Genomic DNA, 18,442 nt, shown 5'->3' on the forward strand with positions numbered 1-18,442 from the left:
TTGAGCTGCTTCCACGCTCATGCTCCTCCCCCTCCCTCCAACCTTGCTCTCCTATTTTTGGAAATTTTGCTAAGCCACATTTCTCTTCCCAGGCATGGCAGGTGGCCTTTGCCTGGCTCTGAGAAAGGCAGGATTCCTGTCTGCCCAACCTCAGATGCCTTGCCCAGGCCCACCCTCACCCCCAAGGAGTGGGAGAAGCCAGACTGGGGGCAGGGAAGTGGTGGCAGCGGCTCTGTGGGCTGCAGTTTCCTTCAGCAGCACCCGGAGGCGGCTCTGGGCAGACACCGGGCTGGAGAGCAGGACCACGGAGCCAGACAAGGCAGAGCCCCTGTCAGCAAAGCGCTCACCTGTTGAGGAAGTAAATCATCACCATTTTCATTACATCGCATCAGAGAGCTCGGAACAGCGATCCCCCTTCGTGTATCGCCTCTGTGATGTGCACCACCCTCCGTGGTTTCTCCCCCGTGATGCTCACGCCGTCTAGTGGAGTAGTAACTGTTATGCCTCTTTCGTACAGGCAGGAACTGAGACTCGGTAGGAAAAGCAGTGTCATCAGAACTCATGCCCGCTGGGCAGGGGCTACACCTGGACTCCAGAGCCAGGCTTGTCTGGCTCTAGAATCTGCACCCTGACCGTCCTCTGTGATTAACGGTTGTAGGCTCGCCCGGGAGATGAAGGGACTGAGTCCGACTTTCGAGAGACTCTTTTCTAAGGTGGCAGAGGAATTTACCACAAGTGGGAGGGGACAGGTGTTGCAGAGAGTGGGAACACAGGCGCCAAGGTCACAGAGGCGTAAAAACACGTAGCATCTTTGGAAGGTGGCCAGAGGAGAGGGTGAAGTGAGGATGCCGGCCGTTTGAGCTGCGGTGTCGCACCCCAGCCCCTGACGTGTTGGCTTGTCTGTGAGACAGCGGAGTGGGTGGCCCCGAGCAGAGCGGGGGCTCCTGCAGCCCTGGTGGTCTCGTGCTCATGCATAATAGGGTGAGAACCACTGATTTGGGGTGTTTTCTACCTGGAGCAGGAATGAGCAGATGCAGCAGCATATTCCCCTTGTCTAGAACTTTCTTTGACATTTTGATTGTTACGACCCATTTAAGTCTGAAAGTGTGAGATGTGAGCACCACACTGAAAAGAAACGCTTGCCTTAAAGGAAGTCTCAGCTCTGAGGATGCCGTGAGAGGCTGCTTAGGAAGACCTTCAGGGTTAAGCTGCAGACTCGTGGAAATAGACTGATGGTTAGAAGGAGTGTCTCATTAAACCAGATCTGTATTTGGAAGCCTGGCCCTATTCTTCATGCGTCGATGTCCTGGTGTTACAGCCCCATCCAGGAGGTTCCATGTGAGCACTTAACCAGCCTCTCCTTCTGTAGGTTATGGGGCTGGGCTGGGAGGGGCAAGGGTAGGGGTTCATTGCAGACCCTGGAGGAGGGCTGCCTGGCTTCGCATCCCAGCTCTGACCCTTACCAGCTGCTTGACCCTGGCCTCTGCTTTACTTCTTTGTTTCTTATGTAAACCGGAAGGCAAATGCTATGTCTGGGCTTCCCCACTGACTCAGGGGGTAAAGAATCCACCTGCAGTGCAGGAGACACGAGTTCAGTCCCTGGGAACATCCCCTGGAGGAGGAATGGCAACCCACTCCAGTATTCTTGCCAGAAAAATCCCATGGACAGAGGAGCCTGGTGGGCTACAGTCCATGGGGTTGCAGAGAGTTGAACATGACTGAGCACACCCACACAATAATATGTATCTCATAGATGTAATGACTGTGAGGTACTTAGCACAGTACCTCACTGGTAGTCAGTGCTGAGTACACAGCAGTTGCTATTATTAACGTGGCTCTCAGGGCATCTCCAAGGAGTAATGAAACTTGAGTGCGTTTGTGTGTGGGACCTCTTGCAGCCCTGTGACCTGCAGCTGTTGGTCCATTTAATCCTGTCTTCCCCTAGGTAACGACGTGGGTCCGTCATCGTCCAGTAAGACCACGAACAAGTTCGAGGGCCTGTCCCAGCAGTCGAGGTGAGCCATCTCTGCGTGGACTCCCCTGAGGGGCCGCTTAGGGTCGCCGTGGACAGTTATACAAGTGGGCTTTGGGGGCCGTCTACTTAAGGCCATCTGCTCACCAGCTGATGCTGACCGTGATGGGAACCGGAAAGCCTCCATCTCTTTGCATGGCCCCCCTCGGCACACAGTTCTAGGGCCCGGACAGGGTCTGCGGATGGTGTTTCAGGGGATCAGCACCTCCATCTCCAGATTCCAGGCGGGAATGGACCTCACTTTTCTGAGGATTGCAGAGTCTGTGCTGGAATGAGTTCTTATTTTCAATTTTTTAATGAAGTCATTTTGTTTTGTTACTTTCTCTTTTAGCTCCATCCTGCAGACCTGAGAGTAAAAAGATAATCCTCGAGGAGATCCAATAGCCTAGAGATTTTCAAACATAAAAATAGGACTCTTTCCAAGTCTCCTGTTTGTAAGATTTCTTTAAGCTAGGCTAACAGAGGGGCGTCCCTTTCTCCTCTCCTCTCACCGAAATGAGATGCTTCGGATGAGTTTCTTTGGACAGTGTATACCCGGTCCCAGCACAGAGGGTTTTCCCCGGAGACTGGATCCCAGATGAGGACACAGGGAGCCGCTTCCCAACCCAAAAGCTCAGGCAGGAGGAGTCAGCTGGTGCTTGGGGGTTGCCTTCCAGAGTTTGTCGAGGCCGCCGCCCTGTTTTTGTCTCTACGAGCCCGTGAGGCAGCCCAGTTGCTGCTGCCCTCAGGTTTGCAGATGAGGACGCGGGGCCCCGGGACTCAATCCGGGGGGTTCTCAGGCGCCACAGTGAACACTGCCTGCCCCTCGCGCTCAGCGCCCCCCACACACACTGCCTGGGGGTCTCTCAACCCCGGGTCCAGGGCGGGTCTTCCAGGGGAGGGAGTCTGACGTGGAGGAAGTGCCCACTAATGGTTTTTACAGGGAATCAAGCCCCCACATGTACACGCACGCTTACATACATGTGCACACGCCACCCCCCGCAGCACGCGAAGAAGCCCAGATCCACACACAGCATCCAGCCCAGGTCTCCCGTGTGAGATGCTTCCAAGCATCTGGCCTCAGTACCCAGGCTGGGAAAGCATCGAGCTCACGTCTGTGATGGGCAGACATGCATCCCTGCGAAGATGCTGAGGCCAAAACACGCACCAGACGTGTTCAAGGCAAAACCCTTCTAGTTCATTGGTGGCTTGATCTCACCAGCCTTAGCCTCGAGGAGCCCAGAGGCCCTAGAATTTCGAGGGAGCCAAGGAAAGAGCCACTCAGACCAGGAGTGATTTGTGGGCCAGGATGAAAGACACGTGCATTTCATCTTCTTTATTGAGCTCTTTGTTTTCTTCTTGGCTGGTTTGGCTTTTCCTGTCCTTTTAAATGCAATTAGGATAGACGAGGGGTGGAGTCAGTTCTTAGGCCATCAGAGGACAGCAGAGGATAAACGAGGTAATAAAAGGGGCTCTTGGCAGATATGAGTTTGGCATTGGGATGCTGTGCTGTTTGGGTCCTCAGGGCCCTGGGGTTCCCTGAGCACAGTCACAGCCTCTTGTTAAAGAGAAAGAGCAGGTTCCCACTGAGAGTTGTCTCCTGCAGTGCTGGCATCTCGGTGGTGGCAGGGGCGTTGGGGAGTCCCTGATACCAGATGACATGGGGCAGCTTCTGTGCCTGGGGCCTGCTTTCCGGGGCTCTTCTCCTCTGCTCATTTACAAATGGTTCAAGAAGAGGAACAACTCAGGGAAAGCCTGGAGGCCTGAGACCCAAGCTGTTTGCTCTGGTGCAAGGAAAAAGTAAGGGCTCTGGAGTCCAATGGAGCTGGGCCTGCATGTCCAGCTCTGCCACTGACCAGCCTTGGGAGCGTCCACAGGTCACTGGAGGTGCACAGGCTCTGGTTTCCTGTGCTGCAGGTGGAGGAGACACGCATAACACATGGGGTCGCATGAGAAGAGCTGCCTCGGAGCAGCGCGCTTGGCCCAGGACCTGCAGGGTGCCCAGCGCTTTCATCAGCGCTGTTCCTTCAGGGAAAGGTGTCAAGAAGGAGAGGGATCAGGCTTTTTCACTCAGAGGGTTGGTGGTGGTTTTGTTACTTTCCCTCTTGACTCCATTCTGCAGACTTGGGAATAAAAAGATAATCCTCAGGGAAATGCAGGCAAGCTTCAAATCTGGGAAAGTGGACTATAATCTTTTGTTAGGGAAATGTTGAAAGCAATTTTAGATAGATAAATCTGTGAATTTCTATGATTTCCTTGTATACTATTTCACTATTGATTTTATAGCGCTCTGAGATCATAAACGATTCTTATTTATTCATTAGCACCGGTTCTGCAAAGACTGCACTTGGCCCAAGAGTTCTTCCTAAACTACCTCAGAAAGGTAAGATTTCTCTTTTTCATCCTGTTTGTTCTCTGACTCTTTCCGACGCCAGAGACAGCAGCTCACCAGGCTTCCCTGTCCTTCACTGGATATCTACCAGAGTTTGCTCAAACTCATGTCCATTTAGTCGGTGATGCTATCTAACCATCTCATCCTCTCTTTCATATTTACATGTAATTATACTGTCACTGTACCCTCCAAGGGATCGGGGCTGTCTGTCTCTTTTGGCCCCTGCTTTATCTCAGATGGCCTTGAGCAGCAGCTGACATGTGAGAGATGTATACTTAATATTTGTTCAGTGAATAAAAATATTTATAAGCTCAAGTTTTGTAATTAACAAACACCAAACTTTTGCTTAAAAAAAGCAATGCTTTTTCAGAAGATTCATCATTAGTATCCCCAGATACCATTTCTTCTCTTGCAAACAATATGAGACAGACTTCAGAACCGGTACTGGCTCTCCTGCTTACTAGCTGTGAGGCCCGGGCAGGGGACTCAGAAGCTTCGCTGAGCCTGAGATTCCTCACCCATCAGCGGGGCCAGGACACCTGCTCCACCAGGTTTCGTGAGGACGAGGTGAGACCGTACTTAGCAAAGGCTGGATTCTGCTGATCGGCGCCCCGTGTGGTCATTTAACACGTTCCTCTGTCCTCGAATATTTCCTGTCAACTGGAAGTTGGATCAGGAGACCCAATCAGATGCTCCTAGTTCAGGCTTTGGCAAAACTCCTTCCCAGGCAGCAGTGTGCTTTTCTGTCAAGAGGGACACGCCGTCTGACTGCCTCTCTCTCTGTCAGGTTCGCAGCTACCAGTTCTCCACGCCGAGATCCATTCATGTGTCTCTTAAAACCCCTCCACGAGGCCGTCAGCGGTGATCAGGCTCGGCCTGTCTGTAGCCTTTGGCCCAGCTGGTTACTGTCTCCGCACTTGGCCTGTGGACACCATCCTGTTCTTACGGCACTGACAGTCCCTCCCCCCGTGTGCAGGCCCCTCGTGTGCAGGCCCCTCGTGTCCGCAGCCTCCAGAGATTGGCTCATTCGCAGTCACTTCTCTTCTGAATCTGCCCTCATTCCCTGGGGTACCCAGCTCGGCACCTCTGTGCCATGTACGCAGTCCAAGTGACCCTCCATAATCTAAACTCCCACACACCTGCCACTGTCGTGTCTCTGCTCAGATGTCTGACGGCTTCTCAACTTAAGATTTTGAAGACCCTTCACTCACACACACACATACACCCTCCAGCCAAACCTGTTCCTTGCACAGCGTCCCTATCTGTTACAGGCAATATTGTCTAGGTACACACAGACACACACACACCCCCGCCAGCCAAACCTGTTCCTTGCACAGCGTCCCTGTCTGTTATAGGCGATATTGTCCAGGTCCAGGGGATTGGATCTTAAACCTAGGAGAGAAGCCCAGCTCCTCCCTTCCTCCCATGCCCCTCGTCCATCCACACACACTGTTGGTTCTCCGTTGCTTGTATCTTCCCGTGTCTCCACTCTCACCGTGGTCTCCCAGACCATCCTCTCCTGTCTCGACTCTGCAGCCTCCTCCCTGGTCTGCCTTCTCCCACCCCGGCCCTGCAGTTTTTCCCCAGCAGAAGAGCTAGGGTGCTCCGTGTTATATCAGTGGCTCCTGCGCCATCCATCCAGTGTGTCCTTGTCTCGCCCAGAAAACAAGCAGAGTCCGGGTGTATTTCTGAGCCTCCTCAGCCAGAGGCAGAGGGCGTCCGTGATGCTGAGAGGGACAGGGCGCAGCTCCTTCTCCTGCCCGTCCGTCCTCCCCAGCACCTGCCGGCACTTCCCCATGGACTGACCACACCTCACTGATTTTCCTTCCCAAACATCACTTATTTTTAAATTCTTTGAAAGTGTTAGTTGCTTAGTCGTGTCAGGCTCCTCTGTCCGTGGGATTCTCCAGGCAAGAATACTGGAGTGAGTTGCCATTCCCTTCTCCAGGGGATCTGCCCGACCCAGGGATCGAACCCAGATCTCCTGCTTTGCAGGTGGATTCTTTACCATCTGAGCCACCGGGGGATTCTTTGGGCTTCTTTTAAAGGGCTTAGTGAAAACCTTCTCAGCTGGGGATTGACTGCTGCATGGAGCCATTTGTTTAATGAGTTTTAAAGGGCAGAAGTAGAGAAACTTCAGGGGGCTCTCCCACCTGAACAGAGTCACCGTAGTGTTGGGCTGTGACGCAGCCCTTGGTCCCTTACATTCTTCCCGAGCTGTCATCACAGTGAAAGTCCAGTCCTGCATCCTGGGTTTTTCCACTTAGGATTCTGTCATCAAGCAGCTGCCATTCTCTGCTTGGCGCCCCCTTTTGTTGGAAACATGAGCCAAGAGCATGTGGACTCTTTCTTCATCTTCCTCCTCCTTCTCAGTTTTGTCCTTAGAGCCTCTTCTCAGGAACAGAACGGTCAAAGCCCGGGGCAGAGTGTTCAGCACCTAAGCTCTGTACCACACTGCTGTTCAAAGGGCTGAATCTGTTTGTTTCCAACCAACCTTGCCTGCATGCACCATAACCCCCCAGGTCTTTTTCTTATTTTTCAACTGTGCCCTGCAGCGTGCGGGATTCTAGTTCCCCAACCAGGGATCGAACCCACATCCCCTGCAGTGGAAGTGTGGATTCTTAACCAGTGGACCGCCAAGGAAGTCCCAGGGATGGGGTGGAATTCTCACTCCTTTCTTGTTCTTGATGTCCTCATTCGAGCAGAGTACTCTTTGTCGTCCAACTTTGGGGGGAAATTTGCTTGTCTGTCCATCAGAGTTAAGAATGCAGCTCAGGCACTTCGCTAGTAGTCCAGTGGCTAATGCTTCACACTCCTAACGCAGGGGGCCCAAGATCGATCTTTGGTCAGGGAAAATCTTAAATGCCACAACTAAGATCAGATGACGAAACTTAAGATGTGGTACAGCCAAATAAATAAATAATTTTTTTTTTTTTTTTTAAGAATGAAGCTCACAAAGGACTTTGAATTAGAGAGGGGAAAACACAAAATCATCTTGGAAATAAAATAGTCAGAGGAGAGACTTCTTTAGAGGGGAGACCGTCTCTTTTCATATTTCTTTGTAGTATAAAATTAACCTATATTCATTCTAGATTTTAAAAATGCAAAGAAGTATAAAGAAAATACAAACCACCCAAAGTCTCGCCACCCAGGATAAATCAATTTAGTCGGCCCTCTCAGTCTTTTTCCTATGATTTTTTTATGTCACTATTTAAGCTGACTGAGCGGCTGATCTGATCTGATCTGAAGCTGGTTTTTGTCGTGCAGTGAATCAAGAGCCCTTTCCATGAGATTAATTGTACTCGTACTGGCTGCGTAGTGCTCCGGTATCTGATACGTGGCCGTGTTAAGTAGTCTGTCCTCTTCCACATTCACCCGGTTCACAGTTTTTTTCTTTTCACTATAAACAGTGTCATGCTGAACACCCTGGCACAGGCATGTGCCCTGGCTTTGATCCCTTTTCTGGATAAATTCCTAGAACCGGAGGTGCCTGTTTGGGCGGCCCAGCACTTCCTCACGGTTTCTGTTCCCCCGTAAGTGTGGCTCAGAGCTAGGCTTTTCAGCCCCGCTGCCTCAGGGGATTCCCCCGGCTGTTCCCCCATCGCCACCTGCCTCAGGCTTTGTTTACCCCAATATCTTGACTTCCAAGAGAGGAATCTGATGGGGCTGTTGTCACTCTCTGAACTGTGCCACGTTGGCCGAAGCTCACCGGCCGGCCCGTGAGCAGGGTGCCCTTGAAATTTGAGTTCCTTAGGAAGGGATGTGGCCCGGCAGGCCCTGAGCAGGAGCAGCTGCAGGGTAGCTGTGACCTTCCAACACTGGGGTTTGTCTTTTCTTTTTTAAAAAACAAAACATTTAAAAAGTCTCTCTCTGAGCGTTGTGTCTTTAGAATACAGTTCTTAGTTTGGCTCCTCCGTGTGCTTCAGTCAGCTGTGTCCTCACTGAGCACCCACTGTGTGCTTGGTGAATCCTGGCCTCAAGGAACCTTGCCTCAGCAGCGGTGCTAATGCTCCGTAATATTCTGATACCACACCCAGAGTCTACCTCGTCCTGTTGGCATATGTGTTATGTCAGCTCGTGGTTTAGAGATGAGGAGGGTGAGGGGGTTTGTAGTCTACCTCGTCCTGTTGGCATATGCGTTATGTCAGCTCGTGGTTTAGAGATGAGGAGGGTGAGGGGGTTTGTAACCTGCTCAGGGTCACACAGCTGGTAACCAAGTAGTGGAGCCCAATTTGGAGACATGTCTTAAGTTCCACTGGTTAGAGCTGTGCGAAGGTTCAGACCGCAGACTCTCCAAGCGATGGAGTACTACACAACCTTTAAAGAGAAGGAGGAGGAAGTGACTTATTAATAGAAATTCTCCCAAGCATTTTAAATGCAGAAAAACCAAAGTTGTAGACAATGTATGTCGTGTGTGTGTGTGTATGTGAGTGAGTGAGTGTGAGTCGTTCAGTCACATCCGACTCTGCGACCCCATGGACTGTAGCAAGCAAGAATACTTGAGTGGCTTGCCGTTTCCTTCTCAGTGTATGTATTGTAGTCCCATGTTAATAGACATTCTCCCAAGTATATTAAATGGGAAGCAAAGTTGCAGGCAGCGTAGGTGTTGTAGTCCCATTGAATGTATTTGTTGTAGTCCCTGGCTTTTAAAGATAATTCATATATACACGGATGGGCATCACTAAAAAGGAACGGAGGTGACCTCAAAGGGGTGGTAGGTGGGAGTGGTAAGAGGAGAAACTTTTTCCCTCTTACACAGTGTGTACATCATATAAAACGTGAGAAATTAGAATGATACCGCTATAGAACGGAATAGGATGCAGCATGAAAAGTATATGCTTAGTACTAATGAACAATGTTTATAAACGTGGTGAATATTCTTGCTAAATCAGTATATAGATAAGAGTAGATGTTTTATCTATGAAAGATACATAGAGAAGTCCAGAAGGAAATTATACCAAAATATTTTAAATGGCTAATTTATGCAGTAGACTTACAGAAAACTTCTTCTTTTAACTCTGCACCTTTCAGTTTTCTATAATCTGTATTATGTGTATGAAAAAGTGAGTGTTTGTCACTCAATCACATCTAACTCTTTGCGGCCCCATGGACTGTAGCCCACCAGGATCCTCTGTCCATGGAATTTTCGAGGCAAGAATACTGAAGTAGGTTGCCATTCCCTTCTCCAGAGGATCTATTATGTGTATAGTTGTGGGGTTTTGTTTTTGTTTTTTTCACTTCTGAGTGAGTTTGGATGTCCTGTTCTTACGTAACTGAGGCATAAGATCATCCATTGTAAGGTGGATGCCTCCAGGCTTCCAACTTTCACCTTTTTTAAAAGCAGGCCAATTCATGTGGGGTCTGGGCCTGCGACCGCCTGGGGCGCTCGCTCAGGGTCAGTCCTGCCCGTGACCCCTCTCTGTGGTTGCCTCCCGCAGTGGCACTAAGGAAAACAGAGACCAGCCATCATCTCTCCCTCGACAAAGCCAACGTCCCACCTGAGATCTTCCAGAAGTCGTCCCAGTTGACAGAGTTACCGCAGAAGCCGCCACCCGGGGACCTGCCCCCGAAGCCCACGGAACTGGCTCCCAAACCCCCCATTGGAGACTTACCACCTAAGCCAGGCGAGCTGCCCCCGAAGCCACAGCTGGGCGACCTGCCCCCCAAGCCCCAGCTCGCAGACTTGCCCCCCAAGCCCCAGGTGAAAGACCTGCCTCCCAAGCCACAACTGGGGGAGCTGCTGGCAAAACCCCAGACGGGAGACGCCTCGCCCAAGGCCCAGCCACCCCTGGAGCTCACCCCCAAGTCACACCTGGCGGACCTGTCCCCGAACGTCCCCAAGCAGGCGTCTGAGGACACCAACGACCTCACGCCCACCCTGCCAGAGACACCCGTGCCGCTGCCCAGGAAGATCAACACGGTGAGTGGTGCTCAGAAACCCAGGCACGTGCTCACCCAGCCAGCCTGGAGTCGGGTGTCAGGTGTCGTGGGGGGCGCAAGGCCTTGGGGTTGGGGCTGGGCTGTGGACCCCAGCAGATAGGCATCAGGACCTGCCTGCCCTGTGACCACGGGGCCGTGGCCACCTCCTCATGGCCCTGAACCTCTGTCTCCTCCTTCACAGAAAGGGGCTAGAACACTGCCTGGCTTCATGGGCAATGAAATGCAGGGAAGTGTGAGCAGCGCCCAGCAAGTGGTCGCCCTTGTCTGTGGTCCTTGAGCAGGAGACCTTTCCTTTCCCAGGGTCCCAGGAAAGTGGCCTCACACCTCAGCTTTTCTCCGCACCTTTCTGGAGGAATTGGACACAAAGCCCAAAGAGACTTGTACCAACCAACATAGAGTTTGGTTTGAAGTCTCCCAGCCCTTCATTTTCACAAAATGCCTTCTACTCTATAATATGTCCTTTTTACTTTAAACATGCCTTTCCCTCCCCACCCCCACCCCCCAAAAAAAATCATTTTTTTTGGAAAAATGAAGCTCTGGGAAGATGCACATGTGCTGTCTGTCCTGCCCACGCTGCACCCTGACAGGGGTGGGAGCACCCCGGGTTAAGGAGCACAGTTAGCAGGGGGACCAAAAGCCTTGCTCACATCTTCCCATGAGAAAACAACATTGTGATGGAAGTGTGTCCCTTCAACACTAAAGGAAAGGTGAGAATAGTGGAACAGATCCTCTCCCGGGTGGGGGGCCACAAGCATGTTCATGGGTGGATGCTTGCTCTTCACGGGCTCTCCAGAAGCCTGAGCACCACCCTTGGCCTTGATGTACACAATTCCAGTCTGAGCTGCTGCACACTTCACCGTTTTATTATCTCATTTAACCCTCCCTGTTATAAGTGGTCGCACATAGGTCTTCCAGTTTGCTCACAGAGTCAGAGCTGAAAAGACTTCAGATCTCGACTGGCCGTAGCCCTCGGCTTCTCAGACCCCACCAGCTCTGGCTTAGCCCGGGGAGGGGAATTGTAGAAGCAAGTGGGTCATCGGGGAGAGTGAGGGAGAAACCAACGGACCAAGAGGAAAAGCACTTGACCCTAGACTTTGAGCGTAACAGCTTGCTTTTTTTTAATTCCTAATTATTTAATAAGCCAGGCGCCAGAAGCATCCTTTGGAAGGTCAGTTCTCTATTTCCATCTTCCTGTTTGCAGAGAACTGGAAATCTAACAACCAAAAGCTCCATTAAACATGGGTCAGAAACTAAAACGTTTTGGGGAACTGCCTGGAGTCCCCCGCCCCCGCCCCGGGCTCCCCTGCTCTGTTTCAGCAGCGTGTGCTGACACGGCGCTTTGCATGAGGGGCTGAGAAATGTGTTTATGCTGCATGTGTTTGGTCTGCTTTACATCATGTTTCCCCAAACCATTTTTAGAATCTGCTGTCATCTTTGCAGGCTGCCACGGGGCGGGGCGGGGTCGGGCACATCGCTTGTTTCTGGTGAAGCTGGATTTTGATCCCTTCCCCGTGATGTTTGCTCTCAGATGGAAGTCATCTATGGTTACCCGCCCCCTGCCCCCCGCACTCTCAGTGGGCTCCCCTGCTGCCTTGGGCGGAGGGGCCCTTCTATCTGGAGAGCACCCAGGGCTGGGGGCGCTCCCCCCTTTCATCAAGGAGAAACTGAGGCTCGGCGAGGTGAAGCCACTTGCCCGGGGTCATCGTGTCCTCCTTTCCCTTCAGTCTAAAACCTCAAGTCCCTTGAGCTAAAACCCCGCTGCTTTCTTGAAGGGGAAGAGCAAGGTGAGGCGAGTGAAGACCATCTACGACTGCCAGGCGGACAACGATGACGAGCTGACTTTCATGGAGGGCGAGGTGATCGTGGTCACCGGGGAGGAGGACCAGGAGTGGTGGGTACGTACCAGCTGCGTGGCGCTGTCCGTGGTCAGCCTGCACACGCCCCCCGAGGACACAGTGCCTGGCCTGCCTCTTAGCTTCGAAACCAGCTCAGGAGAGTACCCTTATCACACTGCAGCCTGTGGGCCTCAGGTACTCTCTGGCAGATGCAAAACTGAAACTCATTCAACACTGGCCCAGCCAGCTCTGCTCAGGCCTCGCCCTTCAACACCACCGCCACCACCACACACACACACACACACACACACCTGCCAAATGTTCTCAGGCTGCATCACCACACATACACGTACACATTGACATTGACATTGAAGTCGCTCAGTCGTGTCCGACTCTTTGCGACCCCATGGACTGTAGCCTACCAGGCCCCTCCGTCCATGGTATTTTCCAGGCAACAATACTGAAGTGGGTTGCCATTTCCTTCTCCAGGAAATACACGTACACAAACACGTACATACTTGTGTGCACATACATCCCCGCCACACATCCTCAGGCTCTATCACCCCACCCCTCCACACACACACACACCCACCACACATCCTCAGGCTCCATCTTCGTCCAGCCTGAAGTTCTATCAGGAGGATCCCTGCCTCACATGACTTCAGGGGAGGATTCAAGGAGACCATCTATGACAGCTCCTTTTCCATGAAAACCTGCTGCCCAGGTGTCAGGAAGGAAAGGCATCCCTGTCCCCCCACCACAGCCTGGGAGCTGCCTGGGTCCTGGGTGGCTGCAGGGGACCCGACATGTCCACGGCTGTCCAAGCTGTCGGGGGAGGAAGCCTCCAGCAGGCCCTGCCGGACAGAGGGGCAGCGGGCAGACGCCTCCGAGGCGATCACTCCCCACCCTGGGCGTGGAAATTCTGCTTCCTTGGCAGCTAGAGCCCCATCCTGCCCAGAGGGCCCAGCCCTCTGTGTCGAGAAAGGGACCCATGGTTCACCGCTGAGCCCAGGACCTGCTGATGCCCAGAAACACACACACACGGGCACACTCATGGCCCTTCGCCTTTCCTCCCCTGGGCCCAGACCATGACTCCAGAATCCCGGTCACAGCCGTCAGGATGCTCCTTGGGCCACAGCAGTGGTTCAGCCAGGGCAGTCTCGCTCTCCAGGCATGTGTGGCAACATCTGGAAACATTCTGATCGTCAGGGCCTGGCCAGGGTGGGTGCTGCTGGCCTCTGCTGAACATCCTGTGATGTTTGGGGGAGCCCCCACCACAAAGAACCCCCTGCCCCAAATGTCAGGAGCACTGAGGCTGACAAACCAGAGGCCTGCCCCCTCCCTCCCTCTCTCTGTCTGTCGTGAAGTCTGGTGGGTTAGATCCCTGACAAGGAGACGGGCGCTGAAATCCCGGCGTGACTCACCCTCTGGCCCTGGGTGCAGCCTCCTGTGAGCCTCAGTTTCCCCCTCTGAAAAGGGAGGCACGAGTCACCCTCCCTCACAGGAATGTCTGAGGACTCACGTGTGTGATGCCAACTAAGACCCAGTGACATGGGTCATCCCAGCCTTGTTATTAACCCCTCTGTCCAGATGGAAACCGGTGCACAGAGGCCCACCCAAGGCCCCAGGCCCGGGGAGCAAAGGAGGCCGCCCATCTTTCTCCGTGATGGTCATCCGAAGCCAGCGTGCGTGTCGCTGGTCTTTTTTCTGATAGGGTTCTCTTCGATGCAGTTAATCCTCATGTAACTGAGGTTATTAGGAGCCTTGGCAGGTAATGATGGCTGACAGGTTTAGGCAGCAGACAAGAAAACAGCTGTAAAATCTGCCCTCATCGCTCTCAGGCTTTCATAGCATCCTCTTCACCACCACAACCAGAAAGCAAGTTCTTGGTGCGTTGCAGCCCTTTTTATGTATAGAATCGTTGGTTTAGTTTCCCCACAGGCTGAGAAGCAGGGGTTTTTCAGCCCTGTCTTACAGACAGGGAGGCTTAGCACGCTTTGCGAGGTCGCCCAGCGGGAGAGGCAGCCGAGAGGCCTGGTTGAGCGTGTGGTTGAGGCTGCAGCCCGGGAGAGACCGTGGCGGGCCCACCCCCCCCTCGGGGGCCCTGTCCCTTCGAGTAGAAAGTGAGGGCCCCAGGACCGTCTGCCTCCCGGGGCTGCCTGCCGGTGAAGCGACCCCTGTGAAGGCGGCTCCGCCGTGCGTGGCGCCTTCGTCATGTCTCCCCGGGGCCTGCATCAGCATCAGCTCCGGGGGCGTTCGGACACACCGGCCGCCTCCTGCCTGATGCCTCTCCTTTCTCCCTGCAGATTGGGCACATCGAGGGGCAGCCCGAGAGGAAGGGCGTCTTCCCAGTGTCCTTTGTCCACATCCTGTCCGACTAGCAAAAAAGCAGAGCCTTCAGACTGTCCGCACCCATCATGCCAGACTGCTGCCTCCCTGGGACCCCGTGCGCACCGTGTAAATAGCTGCTGTTGCCGAGTGGAAGCTCCCGGAGGGGCCGCCTCAGGAGGGGAACGGAGCTCGTGTTGTAAATACCCTATGGTCTCTGCCTTCGCCAGTATTAGGGTAGCCTTGGGACCCGGTGCGCCTTACTGGTTTGCCAAAGCCATCCTTGGCATCTAGCACTTACATCTCTCTCTATGCTGTTTTCCAAGCAAACAAACAAGCAGGAATATAGGAACTGCTGGCTTTGCAAATAGAAATGGTGTCCAGCAACCGTTGAAGGGCACAGCATTGCCTCTCTGTTCCTAACCTGACAGTATTCTCCATTGTGTTACTGAAAAATGCAACATTAGCAAAGAGGTGGGTACTGTCTTCCAGGTGAATCTTTCCGCTCCGTGACAGACCAGCCTGTCGTTATCTGTGTACACAGTTTACAGCTACAAAAACCGACTTTGGTATTTATTACAGAAAAGCGCTCAGTTCGGTGTAAGTGTTATTCCTTCAGCAAAGTATCCACTGACCCAGAACGTTGGGTGGCATTTTACAGTGCCCACAGCCTCACGCAGGTTTAGACACGTGGGTTTATGCTGTCTTAAGAAGATGAGTGCCCGCCCCTGATATTACCTCATTATGCAAAAATAACATATCCTTCATGACTATTTTCACAGAAGTTTAAGACACATCTGATGAAGTTCAACTTTCAAGAACCAAGGACTGCCAGAAAATATTAGCCTCTACATTATGCATGCATTTAGAAGCTTACCTGAAATCTGCCTTTTATAAAGGAATAGTATGGATAAGTTGAACTGTACATTTTTTTTTAACTTGATTGCCATTAAAGCAGAAATTATAAGGTTGCAACAAATATTTGTTTCCAGTCAGTCATTTGGCTTCCTCAAGAGTATGAATGCACATATCACATTATGAATTAGCATCCTTCAACTATGTTAACACCTCTAACATGTCCGTTTTAAATTCTTTTCTTAGTTTTCATTCTGGATAAATTTAAACTTTCAAAAGAGTGTTCAAGAAGATGACTAATTCAGAAATCAGTTCTGCCCACCGTTTTCCCCCGCCCACCCCCGCTGTAGAATTCAGGTGCTGAAACCAGCCTTCTTTTTTTTTTTCTTCATTTCCTTTAGTAAACTCCAATCATAGATAAGTTTCCCAGCTCTGTTGAACAGACACTTCATCTTCAAGTCGATTCATAACCAAGTTTCTGAACGCTGCTATGAATTGCACTGTGAAACATGCTTTTCTGCCAGGGGTCCCTGCCCCTCCCAGTTTTTTTTCTCATCCCAGCCGCTTTCATCAGACCATCAAGACCATCCTCAGTTTTTCAGTCTTTTACATCAGCCTGAATGTGGGGAGAGAATACCGCTCCGCTCCCCAGTCAGTGGGACTGCTCTCGGATTCCGAGGCCCGCGTGTCGTCCTTGCAGTGCGCTTGCTTAAACGGCTACGTTGGCAGCAGCGCAGGAAGCTAATATTTTTAAGCAGATCATCCTGGCAACGAGTGAGAAATGTTCATTTCACAGAAGCACAGCTCCCAACCAGACCCTTAGGGGAGCCCTCTGTAATCGAGTCACAGTGCTCGGCGAGCATTACCTTAGCTCTGCTCATGTGATCACTGAACCAATAAACCTTGCATGACAAACCTGCAGCAGATCTCACCAGCTATTATCGGAAAGTGATTTTAAGCAACTGCTTCCTCAGCATCGCGGCACACATGAACTCCACACAGATACGAGGAACCAGCCGACGTGCTGGTGTGCGTGGCCCACAGTGTCGGCAGCCTCGGTGGTTTAGCAGCCGGGTGTCAGGACAGGAAGTCACCTCCCGAAGTCATTTACTGTACCAATTCATTCACTTACGCTTAAGTTACATTCAAGCACCGTTCATTTTTGTGGCCTACGGTATTTTCAGCTGATCTCAAAATAAACTGGCTTTTTAAAAAAAGAACACGAAAGCACGATGTCTAAAATCACATGGAATTAATTCCTTTTCTTTTTTCCTCTTTTAGAGCAACTTTTACACAGATGCTTTTTTTTTTTTTTTTAACACTTGTTTGTTTTTTTCCTGGTTTTGTTTTTGTTTTCCATCAGGAATCTGAGTTTTCTCTAACCCAGCTTACTGTGGGACATAGGAAAAATAGATATAAATAAATATCTTTGGCGACCTTGGTTGAGTTTGAATCTGGTATTGTTCTTAAACTCAGTGAGCCGCTATCTGCAATTTTGTACATGATAGAGAGTATTTTGAAGGTATGGAACCTTACGGGAAAAATAGCTAATTCTTCTTTGCCCCCCCCGCAGCGGGGAACGTTATGTTCTGCAAATAGTGTGTGTCTTATTTTACTGTTGAACAGCAATTGCTATTTATTTTTTTATTGCCTAGAACTTCAACATGTTGTATAGGGATCCCACAGCGCCACAAGTTAAATTCTGAATTCCCATCTGGATGTTATGCTCAGACATCAGTACACTCGTCATTTCACATGTATTTAATGTGACTGTTTTCCAGTACTGTATGTGTTCATTTCTACTTTTTTTAATATTTAAAATTGCTTTTAAATAAACATATTCTCAGTTGATCCCAAACATCTGACATCAGGCCGTTTTGTGAGTTGTTCACGACTCTTCTGACTGGAGGAAATCAGAACTTGACTTGGCAATGTTTTGTGGGGGGTTGCGGGGGGAGTGGGTACAGATAACACAAGTCTCGCAACTTCTACATTCAGATTCACTTCAGATAAAGAATGTGCATCACTTTCCTCGGCTTAACAAACCATGGACCTTTAGCATTTCAGTTCTTTATCCTCCCCAACCCCGCTACCCCCAACCCACCCCCCACCTACAGACACCCAGCCTGCACATCTTGGAACATCATGAATGTTACATTTTTTATCATAACTTAAATACATATTTCTGTACTTATTTGGCTGCGCCAGGCCTTATTTGCAGCACATGGGATCTGTGATCTTCGTTGTGGCGGGCAGGATCTGTAGTTGTGGCTTGTGGGATCCAGTTCCCTGACCGAGGCTCGAACCTGAGCCCCCTGCATTTGGAGTGCAGAGTCCTAGCCACTGGACCACCAGGGAAGTCCCCAAAGGTTACATGTGGATACACTGAAGGTTCTTGGTCCCTACTCGGACCAAGGGCTATGTGTGCACTTCTGTTGTGTAGCTGTCAGCACTGATAATGCTGGGCTGTGAGCAGACCCCAGTCTAAGCACTGAACCTGTGTCATCTCATCTCGCCCTCAAGAAGCCAGGGGAAGCTGCAAGCCCACCAGGAAGCTCAGGGAGGTGCAGGCCCCTGCAGCAGCCATCATGGTTACTCACCGACCACTTCAGGGTCCAGGTGAGCAGTCCTGGCTCCAGGGCCGTCCTCAGGATTTCCAGCAGGTGGGAGACGGTCTCCCTCATGAAATTCTAGCCAGAGAAATGCTGCAGTGGACAGCTGACCAAGACCATGGTGTTGGTCCCAGCGCCTGTTTTGTTTCCTTTCATGAAAGTTGGTAGCTCTCAATGCCTGTTCACTCACCTCGACAAGATAAACCCTACAAGCCAAGCTGATGGGGAAGATGGCCTTTGCCACAGAAGCCAGAGACTTTCCATCAGGATGGATCTGGGAGAGGCTTGCATGGTTATCTGGCTATTTCAGGCCAAGGGACAGCCAACTTTCCATCTAATTACAAAATGCTGCGATAATTCCATTGGTTATGTATTGTTTTAAACCTGGAGCAGCCTCTGAGGTCATCGGACTGGCTCCCGTTGAAAGCAGCCCCTCCAGTACTCTGTGAGCCCCCAGTGGCCCGGAGAT

At 51.4% G+C, this 18,442-nt stretch overlaps 1 protein-coding gene and 1 non-coding gene across 2 annotated transcripts in view; one reads left to right on the plus strand and one right to left on the minus strand.

Moving 5' to 3' along the window:
* The window catches only part of ASAP1 (ArfGAP with SH3 domain, ankyrin repeat and PH domain 1), a 339,710-nt gene extending 322,490 nt beyond the window's left edge, over window positions 1–17,220 (plus strand). The window contains 5 exon segments of the mRNA XM_070382776.1: window positions 1,946–2,015; window positions 4,336–4,394; window positions 9,842–10,323; window positions 12,116–12,238; window positions 14,485–17,220. Of these exon segments, the coding sequence (XP_070238877.1) occupies window positions 1,946–2,015; window positions 4,336–4,394; window positions 9,842–10,323; window positions 12,116–12,238; window positions 14,485–14,559 (809 nt within the window). The 3' untranslated portion in view covers window positions 14,560–17,220.
* A 426-nt stretch (window positions 17,221–17,646) lies between these two features.
* Window positions 17,647–17,719, minus strand: TRNAW-CCA (transfer RNA tryptophan (anticodon CCA)). Its single transcript has one exon. It is a non-coding gene; the product is annotated as a tRNA-Trp (tRNA).
* Window positions 17,720–18,442: the final 723 nt, after the last annotated feature.

This window comes from Bos mutus, chromosome 14 (assembly GCF_027580195.1).
Source record: "Bos mutus isolate GX-2022 chromosome 14, NWIPB_WYAK_1.1, whole genome shotgun sequence".
NCBI lineage: Eukaryota > Metazoa > Chordata > Mammalia > Artiodactyla > Bovidae > Bos > Bos mutus.